Source organism: Manis pentadactyla, chromosome 10, assembly GCF_030020395.1.
Source record: "Manis pentadactyla isolate mManPen7 chromosome 10, mManPen7.hap1, whole genome shotgun sequence".
In the NCBI taxonomy this organism is placed as follows: Eukaryota; Metazoa; Chordata; class Mammalia; order Pholidota; family Manidae; genus Manis; species Manis pentadactyla.
Window position 1 is genome coordinate 110,895,171 of NC_080028.1, and position 23,046 is coordinate 110,918,216.

General features: G+C 39.1%; 1 protein-coding gene across 6 annotated transcripts in view; it reads left to right on the forward strand.

Moving 5' to 3' along the window:
• Positions 1 to 23,046, forward strand: part of NAV3 (neuron navigator 3) — an 859,400-nt gene that overhangs the window by 684,929 nt on the left and 151,425 nt on the right. For 5 of the 6 annotated variants that reach the window (XM_057487521.1, XM_057487524.1, XM_057487525.1 and 2 more), the window contains 3 exons: positions 2,679 to 2,794; positions 17,667 to 17,775; positions 18,440 to 18,823. In XM_057487521.1, coding sequence (XP_057343504.1) covers positions 2,679 to 2,794; positions 17,667 to 17,775; positions 18,440 to 18,823 — 609 coding nt within the window. Of the gene's footprint in view, positions 1 to 2,678; positions 2,795 to 11,019; positions 12,235 to 17,666; positions 17,776 to 18,439; positions 18,824 to 23,046 lie in introns of those variants that run through there. The other variant, XM_036912312.2, reaches the window with a different exon arrangement.

Consider the following 23,046-nt stretch of genomic DNA (forward strand, 5'->3'; position numbering starts at 1 on the left):
CGAGCCAACCCCAAATCCTTTTATTTTACTGGAAATAAACATGCACAAAAAGAAAGGACATGCTGGGAGACTTCTGAGATTGAACTGAATTTCTTTGATCATTTGTTTAAAAGTTACATCCCAGTTATTATCGATTGCCCCTCTAGAGACTGGAGTTAAAATCTGATTCCACTTTAACAAATAATGAGTGGAAATCCTGGAGAAATGGATGGCATGTAACATATGTAGAACAGAGATCTGAACCCATTTACATGTGCATACAAATGAAAGATGACTTTTAAGACCTTATAATTATTTGAAGTTTAACTTTTCCATGTCCCTTTCCTTGATCAATATGTTTCCCTATCATTTCTAGTGTTGGTAACTTGGATAGGGAATATCATGGAAAATACATCAAAGAATTTGAAAATAAGGTAAATAAGTTTGTCTATTGTGCTTAAAGTAAAAAGATACTAAAGAGGGAATGAGCCAAAAATATGCACAAGCACCTTAAAAAATAAAACATAGGCTTCTAAGACAAGACTGAGCTGTCAGAAGTGTGAGTACTTTTTGTAATACAGTGTCTCAGACTTAGCCAGTGGAATTGAGTACTAGGTCTCACACACGGAGGAAGACAACCAGTCAGCTCCTGAGGAATCTTAGTTTGGAGCAAAGTACAAAGTCTTCCTCTCAAAACACATCCTGTGTACTCTTTTGCTCTATATGCATTTTCCTAGAGGGAGATGTTGTGAATCTTTATAACTCTCATAAATGAGTGACCACAGCATTCTGGCTCCTGTGACAGCTGCTGGTCTAGCTCTAGTAAGAGCCAGTTGGCACTGGGCTTTCCTCAGTGAACTGCTTAATGTGACTCAGCTTCTGAGATAGCATCCTGCGAGTGCTGAGTCTGTAGGGCTTCAGGCCAGATGCAGCTCACGGCCAGGTCACCAAGGCACTGTGCCTCCCTGAAGCTTTGAAGCAGGAGCCAGTAAGCTTCCCCTGGGACTCCATTCTCACTACATACTCTTTATTTAAACTGCTTCAGCAAGTAATAAAAATCCTTAGAAAACTTTGAGGATTCCCCCCACACCTTCATTCAGTGACAGCAGGCTAAGAAATGGGTTAGGGAGATACCAAGGCCAGCAGGAATGGAGCCCAAGTGGCAGAGCACTTTAGGAGGGACTATAGGAGGACATAGCCAGATAAGAAAAGAAATGTACAGAGCCAGATTATGTCCCCCACATTTTAGTGTTGACCAGAATCCTACATGCCTCAAGAGAATGCCCTTCCAGACCTTTAGTAATAATAACACTTGAGTGCTCAATCGTTCTGCAAGGTACCTATCTTTCTCTGCTTTTACACATGAGCATATTGAAGTTCAGAGAGGCTAAGTAACTTAGCAAGGTCACATGAGTTAATAACTAATTAGTGAGAGAGCTAAGTTTTACATCCAAACCCAGTAGAGGTCAAAGTATAGCTTTGTATGAATTTTTATATAGGTCTTTCTTTCATATATCAATTCTTATATATACACATCCATCCATCCATACCTATATACACAATATACTTTCCCATGAGTTCTGAAAATTCCAATGAGTTCTTTAGAATTTCTGGATCTTTCAGATAAATATAAAACACTTCTTGTATCAGTGATTACACTTTATTTTCTCTCAAACAAAATACAATGTAGGATAAAAGTAATATTTAAAAATTGATTCAGAAAAAATACACTGAATTTTCCTTTAACATGTAAACATTCTCTATAGATGTTTTTTTTTAAAGTGAGAAATATTTAGTGACCACTTGCCATGGTTCAAACCCAGTGCTACAAGTGGGACTCTAGGGCAAGTGATCTATCTACAAAGTCTAGCATACACTGCTCTACTGCATTGTCACCTTCTGGTTTTAGTAGTTCATGCTGTGGATTTTTTAAAGATGTGAGGGTTTGGATCAAATACTCATAGAATGCGAAGCTGCATCAGTAAAGACAGTGTCTCTTAAAACATTTGCTTGTGCATAAAGGAAAGCAGTACAGCATGAAGGAAGATTGGAATATCAAAAGGTTTGCAGTTCTGCCGAGTGCTTTTCATTTAATTAGACATACTCTTTACACATTAGCTGTAAGCACTAATACATACCCATGTACAAATATAAAACAATGTAAAAGAGAGTTTTAAAAATGAGAATCTGTTTTGACTGACCTCAATATATCTAAAATCAAGATGTCATAATGATATTTAGGGCTCAGAACAAATTTAATATTACTTTTAATTTTACTTTGTTTTTTTAGGATATATTTTGTAGAATTTTCATGGAAAAAATAATTTTAGGGGTGGGTTTAGGGTGTTAATTATTCTCACAAGAACACAATTTAGCCAAACTTCTTCTAAAACAGCAAAAAGAATTGAATTTTTTCAAGTCTTTTGCCCCCCAAAAATATTCTCAACTATTGGTAATTACAAGCTTTTGAATTTAGAAAAGTCTCAGAAATCTGGTTGAGTATCTTACTTCCAATTGGGTTGTATATGAGAAATAAGGAAATTCTCCTATAGATAGAAAGCTATAGAATGTCGCAGTCATAAAGAAACACTTACTTACCTGGAAAAATTTTAATACATTCATTTCTTCTTGTACTAGAGAAGTTTGATTTGCTGGTGACAGCAATTGCTATTTGTTTCTGTCTTCTTGTTGAATTTCAGAGCACATTCAGAAAATGAAGGTACCTCTTTATCATCTGCCGACTCCTGTACCAGTCCTACTAAGATGGATTTATTATATAATAAGACTGCTAAGCAGTGTCTAGAGGAGATATCTGGTAAGTGTTCTGATTGATGGGTAGGTCAAACCTCAGAGTTTTGTAATTGCTTTGTAAGTCTTTTTTATTAAATCATGTTTGTGCTATACTATTTTTTCATAAGCATAAATGGACTTTGCACATCTCATACTTCTGAGAATCTTAGATATTTGTCTGTTCTACTTATAATGATCTCTTTGTTACTTTGCAAAAAATTCTGGAAAGAATTGTGGTAGTGCTCACAGGCTGGGATTTTAAGTCATTATTGCCCAAAATCAGGTTGAACATAATCGGACAAAACCTGGAGAATCTTCTGTTGTTAATAAGGTAGCCCTTGAATATATTTAGAGATGTTAAAAATATTAAGGATCAGATGTCGCTTTAAATTTTCAATGGCCAGTCCAACCGTGCTCTGTCTTCAATTCTCTATTACTTAGGCCATGTCTACATGGTCGCTCCAAATGTGTATCATGTTAATTATATGTGTATAATTATGGAAATACCTCATTTACATAAATAATATAAGAAAAAAAGACATTAACATACCCAGACAGTTTGTCAGATTTTTAAGTGTATAAAACAGGATTATCAGCTTTAGTCCAGTGTTTTTACTGGGATCCAGATAAGCCTAGGCATATATGGAGGGCCTCTGGTGAATTTTGTTAGATGTAGGTTATATAATATAATTTTGTTATATTCCTGAGGAACTAAGTAGGCTTTTAGTAAAATATACCACTCTTAAGGGGAAAGAGATTTTAAGAACATTTTATGTGTGTCTAAGTACAAGAATGCATGGAAGTAGAGGTATGTCTGTTATTCCCTTAAATCTCTGTCTCAGTCTTTGTTTATCCCAGAGGAAAAAAATTAAAGAAGTATTTAATTTAAAAAATAACTATATACTCTAAGGACTCAGCGTATGGCTCTGAAGCTCATGAGAGTGACCATTTCACAAATCGGGGGGTTTTGAACCTTCTCCACTTCATCAGACTTGAAACATTTGGCAAGCACTAGCCTTTACTGCATTATCCACTGGTGGATACTGGTAGCACTGAGGGCACAGTTTCCTAAGGCTTCTTTTGAAATTAACATCAGTGGTTAGCATTAGGCACCAGAGGTTTTGTGTGGAGATTACAGTGGGCCAGAGCAGGGTAGGGGTAGAAATGGTAACGCCAAGACATAGCTATGGGGAGGCTACGTGTATGATTTTTTCAAATACTTTACAAAAGTGCTGGCTTCCTCATAGTTCCAGATGGCCCCGGATGATATCTATCTGTATTGTGACTAGAGATTTTTTAAACCTAGTGTGGTGTGAGGATGCATATGCTCCACATATTTCTCTATTCAAGAATGTCTTCGATTAGTATCGATATGCCTATGAAATACTAGAGCTCAAATCTGTAGGAGAAAATGCATTTAGTACAGCTTGAATTCTAATTTTTATGTGAATTTTACAAAGGAACACTGTTTCTCTAATATATTACTAAGTACCTTTGAGTGAATAAGTAATCCATGTTTTACATTTTTCTTCTTTTCTTATTCTGTCTATCTTTTTGGTCATTTTTCCCTATTTCCAGTTGACATTTCGATTTAATGTGGTGATGATTTTAATAGAATGTTTGAAAGTGAAATATAAAATATAGACTTCAACATAATATAATAATTGAATGGGCGTATTAGAAGAAATAATATTATGTTGTAGCAGTAATTATTTATATAGGGTCATAGGTTTGAGTCTATGATTTAGATAGCAATATAATAAAAGAAAGAAGGCAGCAAATAAATGTTGAAATGAGACATATCTGGTTGTGTCACTTGTGCTATAACTCATTTAAAATTAGCCTATAGTGGGGTAGTGAAAATTTCTATCACTGCAAACTTGAGATTTCATGGAAGAAAGATGACATTCATTTATGATCAGTAAGCTGTAAACTGAGTAGTGTAATTGGAGAACTCAGGGTAGGAGTATATCAGCTAATCAGTGATGTCCATCATAGAGAAGTAGACCAGTGATGAGACAAACACTAGCATTCCCTGGCCGGCCTTTCTTCCAGTGACCTTGTTTTCTAATCCTTCCTGTGCATCTCATGTTCATGGTCAAGTCCTAGGTCTGGGCATATCAGAATCTACAACTTCTCTCTCATCTTGCTTTCATGCACCCCATTCTTGCTGATTATAATAACCTCCTTTCTTTTCAGTGCTCGTCCAGGGGTAACCAAACGCAATTTTACTTTTACATATAGCCTTACTTCCTAAGCCCTCTCTCACTTCATTGCACTCACTTGATGAAATCCCAGACCTGGTTACATTCAACTCCCCACCCGTTGCGTGCCAGCAACGAATGAACCTGAAGAAAAACACATCACACGTTGTTGTGATTCACTTTTCGTTCATGACCCCCAACTCGCGTGAACATGCCCAGCAAGCATTCTGCATTTCTCTGTTCCACTTACTCTTTTATGTCATCTAAGAAATCTCAAACTCTTTCAAGTTCTCAGATGACAATTTTATACTTTTTCTTTTCTTCTCAAATCTGCGATACCACCCCTCCCATCCTTTCTCTGAACTCAAGACCTTGATCTTGACTTTACTGGAAAAAATTAAAACAGAGAGAAAAGAATTTCACAAACCCCGGCTACCACATCTACTCATGTACAGCATTTATATTCATTTATTCCACCTTTCCTTGGATTACTTTCTCTTCTACCACTTAAATGTCTCCCTCTTCACCCAGTCATTCTCTTTAGCCCACAGGATGCTACCATCTCTCCAATCTTAATTTTTTTTAATTATAATTTTTCTTGACCCCTCCACAGCTTTCTTTCTCTTTCTGATTTCTGTTGTTGTTACTATATTCTGGCTGCTAGAGAAACCAACCACAAGTGACATAAACAATTTAATTTATTGCCCTCCCTTAGACTGGCCCACAGAATATTCTTTGAAAGACATTGTAAGATATACTATATGGGAATAGAAATGTTCTAGGAAGTAGAAAAAACTGATTCTGGCCTCTGGACTGCCATTATTCAGCTGTTTGAATTTTTCCTTGGTTCCCTTTTTATGATGTGACTGTGATGCTTAATAAATTCACAGGATTGTTGTGAGATACCGTTTTATTCTTCCATCCATCTTTTCAGTAATCATCACTGGTACCTTCAATATGCCAAGCATGCCGAGGGGTGGGAAAATAAGTATGACTAAGACATGAATCCTTCTGTAGAAGAGTAAGAGAGAAACAAACTTTACCACCCCTAATAATTGGATTACTGGATATATGGGAACAGCTAAGTTAGCTATAATGACTTACACAGGGCTTAAAAGAAGACCATCCGTATGTATTGTAGAATTCTAATGAGCAAAGAAACCAGAAAATAAACTCCAGGAAGAAACAACTTCAGTGAAAACAATTTGAAAAAAAAAATTCTGCTTACTTTATTGTTGTCATTAGCTTCTCATTGTCAAGCTGGGCACTTTTCCTAAATTCACTGGGATCTTGGTAGCTCACTGGTTTTCTGTAACCCGAAGTTTTAGTGCTGTTGTTATTATTGAACTCTTATTGCTAGTGGTTGGTGTGGGAGCTTCACTGGTGAGTGACTGTCCAGCTCCCCAGGTGAAGTAGCCTGATGTTATACAACTCTGATGGTGTTGGCCGTGGCAGAGTAAGATCCAGGTTTTGTGACAGTTTGAAGCCTATGCAATTTGGGGGTGCCTGAGAACAATGCAAAAATAAAAAGACAAAAATCACATACAGTGTCCATTTAGGGAGGAGCCCGGGTGAGTTAGGAGCTCTGAATCTCCAGCACTATTGGCTTCATAGTAAGCGTACCTTGATGCCCTGTTACACTTTCGCCTGACCAGCATCCAGTGCTCCATCTGCTAATAGCAGCACTGATTTTCTTTGGGAGAACCAAAGTCCCATCAATCTCTGTTCATGTGGTTCCAACAAAATTGACCCAACCATATCTAATCAGAGCAACCTATACCTTGACCACAGTGATTCTTTTGGGAATGGACATGTGACCCACTTCAGTCAGAACTAATGAGAATCATTCTCAGAACTTTTCCTAAGAATATTAGGAAAAAGATATATTTTTCTACTTGACCTGGTGCTCATTAAAAGAAAGCGTGGACCTGCTGGTAGTGAAAGAAACAGAAAACAAGAACCTAGAGTAAGAGTGAGCTCAAGGCACTTTAGGAAATGTCTGAGCCCTTGAGCAAGCCACGGCTGAAATATCCCTCCCTCCTTCCCTGAGCTTTTTGTTTCTGTGACCCAAGGAAAATCCTTTTTTGTGCTTAAAGAAATGTGAAAAGCATCTCCACTTCATGACCTCTGAGATACAGGACATGTAAAGCTTTGTGATACTGTTAAGGAGCAAACTTGAGTGGTTCATGTTGAAGAGCAGATTTGCTAAAGGGATTCATTAAGTTAGCTAGGAAGCCTAGCACCTTATAACTTCAGCTACCCAATAGCTCACATGAAGTAAAACATTGCCTCTTGATTATAGTGGAAATTTAAAATAGAATTTAATTATGGTGTGAAGAAAAGTATCAGAAATGAGTGACACAAAATAAAATGGCATTGAAGAAAACTCAAGACTTACAATTTGGAAATCTACAATTTGGAGACCTCCAAAGTCTTTATGTGTGTCATTCACGTTTCCTGTTTATCATGTTCTCAGGGAATAAACCTAGTGATATTTACACAATCTGATGATGATGAGTCCATTAATTAGCACAGTCAGGTGCAATGTATTATGTAATTTGTAGCGATGAGTGGGTGAGCCTTTTGCTTCCAGCCTCTCCATTAAGATTCATGTTGCTACTTCAGTATTGTAAGTCCTGCTAAATTGATGGTTCAGACTTTACTGCCCTTGGTTGGAGTTTATTCTTATACTCATTGCAAAATGAATTCAGCCTCAGAGACCATTCCTTTCATCAAGTGCCAGGAGACCCTTAGAAATGTGAGTGAGCTTCATTTTTCATTCCACTGGAATCATTCAAGAAAGTTTTTAGATTTTTTTTTTAAATAAGATCACACTTGCCCTTTTTACATATTTTTTGCAGAAGGCTATTTACCAATATGTATAACATTTGTTTAATGCACTTTTTAACCTTTATCTAGAATTTATATTCAACTGAACAACATTGAAAAATGCCAGACTGACTCAGTATCCGCACAGCTGACATGTCATTTGTAAGAAAGTAATAAAATACTTGGATGAATTCAGGAAATCATTTTAGAAGTGAGAGTTTAGATTAAGCTGAGGGATAAGCTGGTGGTTGCATGTGTTTTTTTCTGACTTACCAGACGTTGTATTGAGTAATGGACAATATCTGGTATCTAAGATCCTTGTAAATGATCACTTAAGTTACATTTTTCTTGAATGTTATAAAGATTAAGAAGAGGAAGCTCAATTTAGATCTTTTACTTAAATAGTCATTTTGTAATAATGTTTACTAAAGAGCTGAAATGCATTCCTTTTCAGAATATTATAGTAGCAATACTTTGGTAGGTCTTGGCAAAATTGAAGTGATTCACAGCTTTAGCACTGACCAGGCATATTTGTCTCCTGTGCACTGAGGCTTCATCCACCATGGTATGTAACACACATTTATATGGATGAACACAAGTAAATATAAACACACCCATGTGAATGCACACCCAAAACAAGCAGAGATGGCTGCCTCTAGAGTAGCAATAAGTGGGTTCCCTGTTGTTGTTCACAGTAAACTTGTAGACTGATATATTTCCAGGGGAAAAAATACTGTAACTACAAGTGAAAACAGTATCTTTAAACAAAGAAACAGTCAAAATACCCTTTTGATATTTTCTCTGTTAGGATTATATTGGCTCCATGGGACTTAGCCCACCCCTTTCTAGGTTTGCCCTATGAGAAGATACTTCCTACCCTACCTAATCAGGATGGACCATGTGATTTGATTTGGTCAATGAAATTTGAGTGGAAAAATGACATCGGTTCCTCTGAGCAGAAGCTGTAGAGCCATTGCTTGGCTCTCTCTTTTCCCTGTCAGGAGATCACCGTGTCCCCAGACTAGGGTTGCTCTTTCACCATGTGTCTTAGCGTAAAGGGTACCCGGATCCGAGCTGCAGACCACACAGAGTAGACATTCATACGAGCAAAAGCACACCTTTGTTCTTGTAGCTGTGGAATTTCTAAATCATTCGTAAATGCACTGTAACTACTCTAAGCCAGAGTTTCTCACCCTTGTTACTGTTGACATTGTAGTCTACGGAAATCCTTGTTTCCGTGGCTGTCTTGTCACTGTAGGAAGTAGAGCAGCCTCATTGGTCTCTGCCTGTTAGATGTCATAGGTGCCACACCCCCAGCCCTGACAACTCAAAATGTCTCCTGATATTTCTGAGTGTCACCTAGGGGGGACTCCATTGAACACCTCTAGTTTCAGCCTAATTGTTCACAAAATGGAGTCCCAGAGTGCAGTATTGAGCCACCTGGGAATATGTTAGAAATGCAAATTCTCAAGCCACTTTGGGATGTACTGAATGAGTAGGGGTGGCATGGAGCCCAGCAAGCTGTATGGTACTAAGCTCTCCTGGTTCTGAACATAAACATAGTTTGAGAGCCACTGGTCTGAACTGATTGGTGCTCAGGCAGGCATCCTTGTATAGGAGAGGGCATAATTACTGCTTTTTCTCATAGACACTCAAGGTTAGCTTTTTTCAATGTCTGAAGCATAAGAATTCTCTTTTTGTGTGAGTCTATAAGACTTTAGAATATACTACAAGTGTACTTTAGTGTAATACAGGTCAAACAACTTGAAGTTTTATAACCTTAACAAATTTACTATATTCTCATAACCTGGTGATTCACTGGGCCACAGCATCTCCAAATGCAAGGGAAAAAAAATGTTTTGCCTCATAATTGAAGGAGGAGTGGCATATTGATCTTTTAAAAATCACTTTATAAAATGATGTTTTAAGAAGGATAATTGTCAGTGTCTATGATTCAGTGTTTGTACCCTCCTTTTACTTAAATGCCTCTTTTTATAAACACTTTTTTAAAGAGTAAAGAATTGAGACTCAGCATTCACAATTCACAATTCAGTTTTATTTTTTTCATTGCAAAATTTTATCACAAATGATTGCTGTTCTTTCCATCTAATTCCCTTTTAAGTATCTGTGGAAATGGATCCAGGTATGATCTGTCTTGAACCGGGGCGGGCCTAAGGAATAATTAACTTGCAAAGTAGCTTGTTATCATATGAAAAGGTACAGGCAATGTATACTATAATGCTAATTTATAAGCTAAGCTGTTGGGCAATTTCCCTAGTTGAGGTTAGGAATGTGAGGTGAAAAATCAGAATTCATTTGATTATACTGGTTTAGACAAAAATGACAGGGATTAATGTATTATTTTAAGTGACACAAGTATTTCTATGTATTTTTTCCCCCTTTAAAAGGAATGGTTATGTGTGGAAAACCTCAGAAGTTTTTCTTTAATACTCCTCCCCTTAGCTTTCAGTGGTACAGTAGACTCTACTGTACCTAATAAGGTTTTTAAGTTTTCCTAAAATCAGAATTTCAGGGCATCGATTGTAATATACACAACCGGTAGAAAATAAATATCTTATGGGTTTTGTTTCTATTAAAGTATCAAAAATAAAAATCTGATTATGCTGGAAAAGGTTTATGAAACACACCTGGAAAAATGCTCAATATCAAAAAATAACATGAATTTAATGTTTTTTGTTCCTTTATATTATACATACTTGGCCATCAACTTTCAATTACATGTTTTGAGTGAAAATAGAAGGGAAAAACCTTCTGAGGTTCTTTTTTTTTCTTTTTTTTTTATAGGACGAAATCTTGATTTATTATTGTCACATTGGGATTTTACTAAATAGCTTGAGAATAAAAAAGCTCTTGAATTTGTTCTTTAAAAGATGAGGTGAAGTCTTTCCCTTTAAAGCATTGTCTGTCAGCCAGTAGAGAGTGTCATACTACGTTTTTTAGATCCTTTACACTCTTGAATTTGATTTGTGCCTTTACAGCACAAATCCCCACATTCAGAAGGCAGATCTGCCTGCTTCAGCTGCCTGCAGCTATGGAGCATTAGTCTGTCATTCTCTAAGTCAGGGAGTGTGTGTTTGTGTGTGTGTGTGTGTGTGTGTGTGTGTGTGTGTGTGTGTGTGTGTCCGCGTCTGAGGCTGGGTGGCCAAGACGATGTAAATGTGCACAGGGTTAGGAGTGCAGCGTCTCATTCGGGCTCGGCTCTGAAACCTGTGGCATTCCAGGCTGGACAGCCCCTTCTGCCCCTGCGTCAGCCCGGCGGGATGCGTGCTGCCATGGCAGCCCGCGGCGTCCGCTGCAGCAGCGAAGGGCCCGCGGCCTGAGCGCGGGAGGAATACCGACCGCCGAAGGCTCGTGCAGGGCTGGGCTCGCGCGCCGGTGTCTGCCCCTGCGGGCGCGCCGCGGACGCCGTGTGTGCTGCAGCGTGTCGGCTTTTCTGCTGGCGAGAGCTGCAGACCTCGGTGGGTGACGGGCTGCTCAGAGGTGGGGGGAAGCGGGAGACATCGCCGGCGCTTCACCGCCTCCCGTTCGGGAGCTCAGAGGCGGTAAAGGGAAATGCGGACCCCTCGCCCTGCTGAGACATTCGATTGGGTGCAGACTGGTAAGCGTAGTTGGCTTCCTGGGCCACTTTTCAGCTGGAGCAGGGTCTTCCGCGAACTCTTGTCAGCTTCAGATCCATGCAAGCAAAACGTTTGTGAGTACCGCTGATTAAGAAATGATGTGGCAAGCTAAATTGTGTGCAACTAATTGACTGTAGCTCTAGATCTTACTTGAAGGTTTGAGCCTGCCTGGGCTTTCACTGGAGTGCACGTGCTAATTAAAACCAAAAGGGCCGGTTGCCATCTCAGTGTAAAAAGACAGTGTGAAGTCCAGCTGAGAAGCCACGAGAAGAGCCATATGCAGCGGCCCGCCGAGCTCTCCGTGTTTCGGGGCAAAGCAGGAAGGAGCGAGGGAGCTTGCCTTCGGAAGCAACGGTCTCTGACCAATCTTTCCCTCACCAGTGAGGGGGAGAGGAGACCCACTGTGCGCATTTCCAACTGGTTTGGAAACGCGGCAAAGGCCAGCCAGAGGGAGTCCAGCTATGCGGAGAGTCGCCCGCTGTCCCGGCTCGGCTCGCGCTCGGTGCAGTCGCTGTCCCAGGCCGGCGGCTCGGGGGCCCGGAGCCTTCTGTCCGCCAGCCGGTCAGGTAGCGGGGGCTTCGAGGGCTGGGCTTCCAGGAAAGGCTTGGAAGGTGAGAGTGATGACGAGAGCAGGTCGGAAGACGAAGACGCGTCGTCCAGGCCCAGCAGCATCCGGAGCTGGGCCGCAGAGGAGGGAGAAAGCTGCCTGCGGGAAGGCACAGCTCATCTGGATGAGGACGTCATCCTCACCATGCTGGGCGACCTGGAGCAGGCACTGTACACCGACTTACTAGGTAAGTCGGATTTGCTCCTGAGATGAGGATGCAGTTGTAAGTCGCTGCACATTTGCATTAGCCAAATATCTTCCATTCTTCCGACTGGTATTTAAAACCAAAGTTATGCAATTTTTCAATTCCTTGTTTCTTGAAATTCTTTCCTCTGTAAAAGTGAGCTATGAGAAAGAGCTGTAAAGTCTGTTGAGTAAATAGCAGTCCACCTTGGGCATTATTGGCCTGGTGTCCAGTATGTTGTAGACATCCTTAAAATATTAACATTTTTAAATTCCAACCATGTGTTTTACTTAGTCATTAATGGGGCCTGCTCATTCGCTGTCCTCAGGGTGACCTCACCACAGATGAAGGTACTCACGGGTAAATTTTTTGTGGAGTGAAGTTTCTCACGCTGCCTCAGTGGCATCTGAATGGATGGCCCTTGGTTGTACCTTCGTGACAAGCGCATGAGCTCCAGTGACACTTTCAGAAATCCAGAGACTTCTTCTCACAGCTTTGCACACATACTTTAGTGTGTGTGTGTTTGGCAAAAAATGTTCCTGAGTGTGTACATTACAACCATTTACTGCATATATGACTGTGAAGTGTTTCTGTACTTTACAAACTGGGCCTTTATGATGACATGAGTCTCAGTAACTTCTGACACAGTCTTTAATTAGCTATATATGAAGATGTCTGAAGTAATCCTTCACTTTCATCATTAAACTTTAACTGTCAACTTTGCCACCTGCCTAGATAGCTAAACCGAATAAATTTTGTTATACCAAATTTTAGTGCTCTACCAAAGTATATTTACATCTTACAGTCCCTTCTTCAAAAATCCATAAATATTAAACCATTGACCACATCATAATTTATGTCTATGTGTATTTCCATAAAAGACTTCATAAAAGACTCTTTAAATTTGAAAGACTAAAACCTGACCAATGATTTCTTTGTTTCTGATTCCTGCAATTGAAGCTAAATGTAGGTTTGTTTTATTCTCTGTGTAGTCCATTCTGTTACAAGGTGTTTTATGAGGTTTTCTGGGATCTTAGTGAACCAGCTTTAAACAAAAAAAGCTTAGAAAGACAGCAGAGACAAATATTGCTCTATTTTTCATGTCAGTTCAGCTTTAAAAGAGTAATGTTTCCACAGTTGTGGGAATAGTGATTTCTGAATATAAATACACCAGGTGCTCAGACATTGAAGATTTACTTCCTCACCATTGTGGGATTGCTGTGATGAACTGCTTCTAATAAAAGACTTGTATACAGTACAAAGGCACAGAGGGAATATTATTTCTTCAGAATCTTTTCTTTTTGATCCTCTGGAACTGTAGAATCAAATAATATTCATATTTTGCCTTTAAAATGATAGGATTTATCTTGTTCTAAGTACCTCTTATGTAAGTATTTTCAAAGATATGAACAGAGTACAGTCCCATGACATTATTTGTTGGTTACACTGTTAAATCATAGCATGCTGAGGTTGGGTATATATAGGACACATGCCTTTTTGTGCATAAGTAACTTGAACATTACTGTCAGGGGGTAATCTCACCAGAAGTCTGCGTATTCCATGGTTTTTAAACTGAGCATCTGCTTATTGTATTGTATGGGATTATTCTCTTTAAGGTTTTTTTTTTCACTTATGCCAGTATTCAAAAATGAAAGAAAGTAAGAGGAAGAGTTTATTCCAATAGCTCTGATATGAACAATCATGTTAGGGTAATGAAGCATTCAGCGCAGTTCCCTAAGTAATGAGGAATGTTAAGTTGGTTAATATACTCAAGCCCAGAGCACACAGGAATTTCAGGATTTCTGCCATGTGCTTGACTCTAGGTTCTGCCTCTGACTCAAAATGGCTTCTTCCAAGTTCATTTTTAGGCAGGGTTCCTTGAGTTCAACTCTATGGTTGGATACATCAGATAAAGATCTGTGCTGCAACTACATAGGAGAATATTTAAAAGGTAAATGTAAAGCTGTTAGCCATATTTGATATTTTCCATCCAAAGTGTCTGGCTTAAACCAGATGAAGTGAGAATTTTCCATCCAAATCACTGTTGTAGTTATCCACAAAATTAGGGTTATTTCTCAGAATAAATCAGGCAGCTGTGCTCTAAAAAAATAACATTTGTAATATGGATGGTGTGGAGGGATAATTCTCTGTGAATCAGGTTAGTCATATAAAACTTGATTTCCTATTAAAAGATGACAGTGCAGGCAGTGTCAATTATAATGTGTATAATTAAAGCCTAAAAACTAGGAGCAGGACCACACAGATTAAATGGTCCTCCTGCCCCCAAATAAACATTCAGGAGCACCAAATTATGCCTGTTACTCTGTGCGCTGCTCCTAGAGAAGACTTCAGAGGCAATGAAAAAGCAGTTGCGCCAGTGTTGAAAACTCAAAGTGAATTGCAGAATCTATCATTCTGGAAAATGTGTGTAAGCCCTTACAATCATATCTGACACGGAGGATACTTGCTTCAGGAAAAACAGTGGCTTTGAAATTAGGGAGGTGAGAGAGGATACAACATTTCTGTGACAAAATAAGTTTCTCTTATGTACTGTTTCTGCTAAGTTGTTATTAATATTTAATTTTATCTGTGCTTTTACATTTGGCCTTTTCAATGACATTTCTGTCCCCGTCCCCAACCCACTAGACATCAATTGGATACAAATTTACAGGATGTGTCACACTTTTGCAGTCCTAGGGGGCTCATAAGTACAGTTAATGGTATCTTGCCTTTTGTGGATCATTGAGAACATTTAATGCAACAAATTTTGATTTGGATATTATCTTTCATGATATAAATGAGGCAGCAGTTATGTTTTGCTCAATAAGTGCTAGGAGGAAAAGTCCCTTTGCCTGACTATCACGGGTGGTGCAGTGTCATGAGTGGCTGTCATGATGAGTGAAACCAGAGGGAGGAAAGTCATGGTTCTGAAACATGAGAAGCAATGTGAACAAACGAAGTGGATTCAATTGGAAAAACCAAGGGTCCTGTTGGATGCCTGTTGGATTGGCAGAAGGAAATTTAGGAGATGAAGAAGATATGAAAAAACATGTAGTGAAATGGAACATCTGAAAATACAATGTTCTTCAAGTTTATATTAAAAAGGTGTGTGAAAATCATTCAAATATCAGTGTAATCACTATTATACTTATCAAGTGGTTGTCAAGTGGTTGAGATGCAACCTGATGACAGTGTGAAAGTTCTCCCAGAGGGAAGGGGTCAGGGACAGGGGACCTGTTATAGTCTAGGTGAGGTCAATGACTTACATCGCTCCTCCATCTCTTAAAGGTCAGCTCAACACTTTCCTTCTTTAAGGCTTATCTCTTAACATCACAATCTAAGGCTTCTACACTGTATGGAGTCTTATATCCTGAATATTGGCTTTAGTGCTTCTAACATTTTGTCTCATTCTTCACTATTTTTTTGGCCCACTTTGAGTAAAATCTATTCTTCACCTCTGCTTTTGACTATGATACTCTTTTTCTGCTCTTTAAGATTTTCTTTTAAAAACCCTCCTTTTTCTTCAGGTTTCTACCAGATTATTTGGAAGTAAGAGGTAGACTTCTTTCTAGTCACTTCTCAAATATGCTCTGTTATAAGTAAAAGGAAGGAAAAAATTTTCAGAGAGAATATGATTAGAGTCTTAAAGGTTATTAACAGGTCTGAGATTTAAAAGGATGTTAATCTGTAAGGTTAGAGATTGTATGACTTGAATTAGTGCAGGAAAAGTCTGTCGTGTGCATGAGGGTATAATATGCTCTTCTATTTCTTAAAAAATACATTTACAGGAGTTTTTTATACTTTCTAAGTTTGAAATAATGATGCTGTTATATGTATTTTAATCATTCAAATAATTTGTAAATAAAAAGGAAGAGATTTACAGACTGGCAGCAGAATGGTGGTCATTTTGCAATCATCCAGGATGGAACAATGAACAATGTAGTGATGTTTGGCTGAAGGAGTAAACAGAGCAATCAGCAGTTGCTTTCTTCTAGAGCTCGAGTGACTGCCGCGGTAAAGATAGTATGAAGTCGCTCAGTTGGTTTCAGAGCCACAGGACCATTGGATGGAGGTTAAAGGGAGGAAAATTATTATTCATTCTCAGAAACATTTTCACAAATATTGGAAGGAGCAATCTCTTACTGGAGAGAAGGAGCCTTTCAGTCTTGGGCGTGTCAGGTAGAGGCACATGGCCATCTCCCTAGTGAGACGTAGATGAATTCACTCATTGGCTGAGAGGTGAGTGCGATGTTCGCTGAAGCCCCACCAATTTTATGATTATATTACAAATGCAAAATGGGTGTATTTGTTGCATATTTTAAAAAATCTGGTATGAATTCTGTGGAAGAAAATGAACAGATTAAGTATCTACCTATGTTCTTAAAAAAAACGATTGTAGATAAACATCTTGACTTTCCTACATGACAGTTTCCATACTGGAATTTAATATATGCTATTTTCTACCCTCATTTTTCTTTCTCTGTTTCTTTCCCACCCATTCCCTTCCTTCCCTACCGTCCCCTTCCTCTGTCTTCCTCTACTTCCCTCTCCTACCAGCACTCCCTTCCCCTTAAACCATCCATTCCCCTCCCTCCCTCCCATCTCTTCCTGTCTTCCTTCTTTCCTTCTTATTAAAGTTTCTCATTCCTGGATAGCCTCCTTTACTCCCTTTCCATGTTCTCTTTATCATCCAGACACACCAGCTTCATAGGCCATTGGCCTGGAAACTTAATTGCCGTAAACAAACTGGTGCACCAGCACTTCCGCCCCCAGGTGATAGGTACATGAAAGGCGTGTGTCCGGGGCAGAGCTCTTGTTTCTCACCTGTCAGACCATCCCAGGTTTACATGCCTGGGGCTTGACTGAAACTTTAGCCTCACATGTGGAGGTTTGCATTCCCTGTAGAAAGTGGAACAATAATTAAAAACGAAGCCATCCAAAGTTGTGAATGTTGGTCCATGAGACTAATAAAAGACTTAAAAAGATAATTTCTCTAAAAAAATCTCATTCCTGAGTCCAACTGTATACTTGCCACATAAGGTATGTTCATCTCAGCTATTCTGAGCACCCTTAGAAACAGGTCTTTATGGAGAGTTAGGACCCAAATAGTTTCAGATTTTTAAATTAAGCTCCGTAACATGGAGTACTGTGCAATATATTTCCAAATGACCTGCTCATTTTGCAATGATTAAGGTCATAGGTCTACAAAGTATTATTGTATTATCACCACTTCATAGTATTACTTATTACATTTGTTTCCATTCCATTTTATCTATAGCAAGGACTATGTTATCAGATGATAATAGCCCTTGATTTCCTACCTATCATTTTACTTTTAAGAGGAGAAATGTATCTTACTTCTTATGCATACGGTTTTACCCTGCAGACAGTAATGACATGACTGACACACTCATTATTGTGTTACTTGTGTCTAGGTGAAGACCCCGAAACCAGAAGAATGAGAACGGTTAAAAACATAGCAGATTTGAGGCAGAACTTAGAAGAGACTATGTCCAGTCTTCGTGGGACCCAGATAAGCCACAGGTTTCTCCCAATTCTCCATATTTTGGGGCCAATAAAGAAAATACGACAGTCAAGCATTTAATGTCATACAGTGATAGAGAAGGAATTTTTGCTTTCCCATACTATTTTCTCACTTAAATTTTACAGGACAGTCAAGTGCTGACTTCTAAGCAAATATCCAAGGACTTTTTCCTCCTATCCATCCCTTCCTTGACATAATTTCCCTTTCAAACTGAATTAGCTGCTAAAACAGTCACCATCTCTACTCAGTGGATTTTGCAGCCTGCCCTGAAGGAAAGTGGCAGAAGTTGCAGTTGAAATGCACGTAGGGAGGGTGGTGGAGAGACTTTCAGACACAATGTAGTTAACTTCCAGAATAGGTCTGGGAGGCTACAGTAGTTTAAAGAGTTTGTTGGAAAAGTGAAACAGTATTTTCTTTGATCTGAAATGTAATGATGGCCTTTCTTTTGAAGGCAAATAGAAAAAAACTGCAAATAAATGCCTCTTTGCACAGTTTGACATCTTCAGAGGTGTTTAGAATCTCATAGTGGTTGTATAACTTGGCTTTCATGAAAACCACATACATCTAAGAAACGACTCTCAGCTAGCCTTTCCCATCTTCATGTACCCTTGCTCTGTGGTCCCAGAGAACTAGCATATAGTCACTTCTCCATGTCACCCACAGCACCCTGGAGACAACGTTCGACAGCACAGTGACAACAGAAGTGAATGGAAGGACCATCCCCAACCTGACGAGCCGACCCACGCCTGTGACCTGGAGGCTGGGCCAGGCGTGCCCCCGTCTTCAGGCTGGCGATGCCCCCTCTCTGGGTGCTGGCTACTCTCGCAGCGGGACCAGCCGGCTCATCCACACAGATCCCTCAAGGTTCATGTACACGACACCTCTCCGTCGGGCGGCTGTCTCTCGGCTGGGAAACATGTCACAGGTGGACATGAGTGAGAAAGCGAGCAGTGACCTGGATGTGTCTTCTGAAGTTGACGTTGGTGGATATATGAGTGATGGTGACATCCTTGGGAAAAGTCTCCGGTCCGATGACATCAATAGTGGGTAAGTCACCCTGGCCTCTAACAACAGTGTGCAAAGAGGGGGAGGGTTGGTGTACACCAAAATGCATTATACAGGTTCGCTCCCAAGGTCATTAGAAAATGTGAGAAATCTAAGGATATATGGGGTTATTTGAGGCTCTCATCTGCTCATTCATGGAAAGTAAAAGATCTACTGTTTCTATAAAATCTTTTCATTATAAACCACTACATTTTTTTATTGTTAGTTTAGAGAAACACATGTGCCCTGTGTGTTTAGAGTGATTTTCTTATGCCTCTTAAATAACAGATTTTGTAGTGAAGGATGGGGGAAGGAGACAAGAGGAGTTTTGCTGAGTGGCTTCATCTACTTTTTTCTTTTTGGCTTGTCAGAGCTGCCTGTAACTGCTTTGAGGAACAAATATTTTCTGGCATTCTTCAGTTACATACCTCCAATCTAAGTGGAGAGAAAACATTTTACAGTTGAAAGTTTTAATCTGTTTATCTCTTTTGATGGTATCAGATTTTTTTTATCTTTGTCCCTGTTTTCCTTCTGCTTCCTAGTACATTACAAAAAAAGGTGTGATTATAAAAGTCTTAATGTATTTTGGCAGTTTAGAACATTTAGCACCGTCTAAGGACTCAGTGGAGGCAATAGGATATTCTATTAAAACTACTTCTATTAATAATTGTTATTGCCCTTTTGAATATTTCCTATTACCTACTACACTCTTGTTAATTGCTTTAAACATATTTATTCATTTAACCTCCCCACACCAACAACCCTTATGAGGTATTTTTACACCTGTTTTACAGATAAGGAAACAGATCCTGCTTGGCCACAATTGCATGATGCTAAGGAAAGTCTAGACATGCATTAGATTTCAGATATGTCTGACTTCAAAACCCAGGCTTTGTAATGCAGGGAAAAGCTTCCCAAATAATCTGATAATTATCATGTGAGTCTGAGTTTTGACCTACTCTTTGGCCTTATACATCTGAGAGGACCCTTGTCAGAAATCATTCTTCTCTATGACTAATCTTCCTCATCATTCATGAAAAGCTTGTTTGAATGGCGAAAAGATCCAAAAAAGTACAAAAGACCTTTAGATCAGGTTTATAACTCTGCTCTGATATCCTCAGATCCACCAGTCCATTCCTGGCAGTCACATTACCTGGATTCTGGCAATGTAGAATGAGAGAGCCAGATTATGGTCAGTTCAGGTGAGGAGTACATGAGTGATCACTGGAGTCAGAATGCATAATTTAAATTTTTTTTAAATTAAGGTATCATTGATGCACAATCTTACAAAGATTTCACATGAGCAACATTGTGGTTATTACATTCACCCCTATTAACAAGTCGCCACCACATACCCTATTACAGTCATCAGCATAGTAAGATGCTATGGAGTCACTACTTGTCTTCTCTGTGCTATACTGCCTTCCCCGTGCCCCCCCTACATTATGTGTGCTCATCAGAATACCCCTTAACCCCCTTCTCCCTCCCTTCCTGCTCACCCACCCCACCATTAATAATCATGCTAATTTGTAATTGTTACTATTATCATTTTTGTATGTATTAAATACCACATAGGATGGACTATCCAGTTCAGGGAACACAGGATGGTAACACCAGAACATCTAAGGCATGAACTTTCTCTCCTGTCTCTTCCCTCTTTCTTTTCCATTTTTTCTACTTTCCCTCCCTCTCTTTTCTTTCTCCATCTCTTTAAATGTGGACATATATGTGTATCATCTTTTATATTTACTACTGGATTAAGATTTAATTATTTATATACATATACACATGCACATACAATCTCATTATTTGTGGTAGCTATGTTCTATAAAGTCACCCTATAAACACTGAGTTAGTGAATACTGAATTATTGCTTTTTGGGAAAATACAGATTTAGGTACCTGTGAACCTTTGGTTGTAACATTTTTATCAACCAATCAATGTATAATTTTGCTTTATGTGTATTTCAGTTTTAAAAACATTATTTATTATTTAATATATATTGTTGATACAGTAACATTGAACTCACGCTCAACAGCCGTGTAACTCAAACCTAAATGAAGTTTACCCAACACATGTATTTTCCTGTAAGACACATCACAGGTTTTGCACCCAGGAACACAGACAGCACGTGAACACTGTACTTGGGGGCCATTGTAAACAGCAAAATCTCCGGTAGGAAACACAAAAATGTGAACAAGGTGGCTCTAGATAAACTGTTGAAAGGACATTTGTTTATAGTAAGAGAGCTGAACCAAGAAGGCAGAATGCCACCTTCCTTACCTGCTCTCAGCTGGGAATGTCCTTGGGCACAACTCCAGCTATTCACTTCTCTCTGCAAGTCCATGATCAACCATGAAAGTGATGCAAATATTGATACTGGGGCTACAAATGTTAGTGAGTAGGCAAATTTGCAAATATGGAATTTCTGAATAATAAAGATTGCTTGCATTTATTTATACATATGTAAAAGACTTATCTGGGAGAGAAAGCTTATCTTAGGAGAAGTTTAAATCAGAAATCAAGGGACATCCAATGTGTCAGAAATTTCAAAATATTCCTACCGATAAAAATTGAGCTAAGAGTTCAGAGTAAGGAAAAAGTAATAAATCCTGGCACGAAATAGAAAGGAGTGAACAAGAAAGGAAATGTTCTAGTTCTGTTCTCTGATTTTAGTAGCTTGTAGAGGAGGGAAATGTGTTGAGAAAATTTGTTAGAAAAATATAAATATTGTAGAAGGTATGTCATTAAACTTGATTAAAATATAATTTTCAAAATCAGAGGGACAGTAGGTTAAATGGCTTTCAGTGACATTTTCTTTAACTGAGATTCATGGAATATTAAATATTTTTAAAAATAAGATTTGGATATTTAAGGATAAGATCTGAGATTGGACTACTGTGGCCAGCCTCAGTACCCTCATGCTAAGAAGTTTAACCATGAACTTTATGTTTCTTAGAACATCACCTAGTTGGCACACAACAGGGCAAGAAGATGATGGTTTTTGAAAGACCAATTTCAGGGAAATCTGCAAATAGATTGAGGGTAGAAGCTCTAGATTTCAGGCACTATTGTAATAACTCATGTCCAAGGTCATAAGGCCAGAAATACGGGAGTGAAATTGGTAGGGATGAAAGGGGGAAAATTGATATGGGAGGTACCACCAAGAAATAATTTGCAGAAACAGTGATAGGCTGTTCATGAGGGTATAAGAGAGGCAGAGAATTCTGACAAGATGCCTATTTTAAGCCCGAGATAGAAAATTATACCATTAGAGAAAATAGGCAGAGAGAGCTGGCTAATGTGTGTGTGTGTATGTGAGAGAGAGAAAGAGTGAAAACAGAGGAAATGATGAACGTAGAGTTAGAAATGCTGAGTGGGACACAGTGGGATACAAAATTCTGTTGCTGAAAAGGCAAACGTAGTGTCCAGTATAAAGAGACAATGTAGGGTGTGACTCTTACAGGAGACGGAAATTGTTGGAGGCATGAGGATTCCTGGGAAAACTGTAGGGAAAGGCTGAAGTATGTATGTATCCAAAAATCTCTCAAGTCATTCCAGGCACTTTGTGCAGCGGTGCGTAATGTAGACAGTGCCGTGGGACTCACATGCTATTGCCTCTGTATTTTTATGAGTGCTCATTTATTCAATAAATGAATAGTAGATATATATGTGTGTGTGTATACATCTTAGATACATCGTTTTTTAAGACAATTTTTAAAAACTGAGTTCTGCATGTAATAATATACATTACAGGCATACCTCTACTCAGAAGCATTTTGTATTTTCCAGGACTCTAGGTGTACCAGTTAACACTAACTTATGTAACAGAGAAATCTCAAAATCTCAGTAAATTAAAACAAAGAAATTTATTTCTCCTTCACGTAAATACCTCACCAGTATTTCTGACCTTCAGTTGGGAAATATGTACCGCAGAGTCTCTCAGAGATTAAGAGAGGTGGTAGGTAATTCTGCTATTATCCATCCAGGTCCCCAGTGTCACCCTGGGCATTGATAGTCAATAGGCTGAACGCAGGAGTAGGAGAACCACAGTGTCAGGCTGTTGCGCGCTGTCAGGCCTGAAGTGGCGCAGTGGCTTCTGCCAGCAGTCCCTTATCCAGAACAGGCTGTGTGGCCACATCTAACTGTAAGAGAGGCCAGGAAATATGGTTCAGCTGTGTGCCCAGGAGGAGGAGGAGGAGACTGGTTCGCTGACAGCTGCCTAG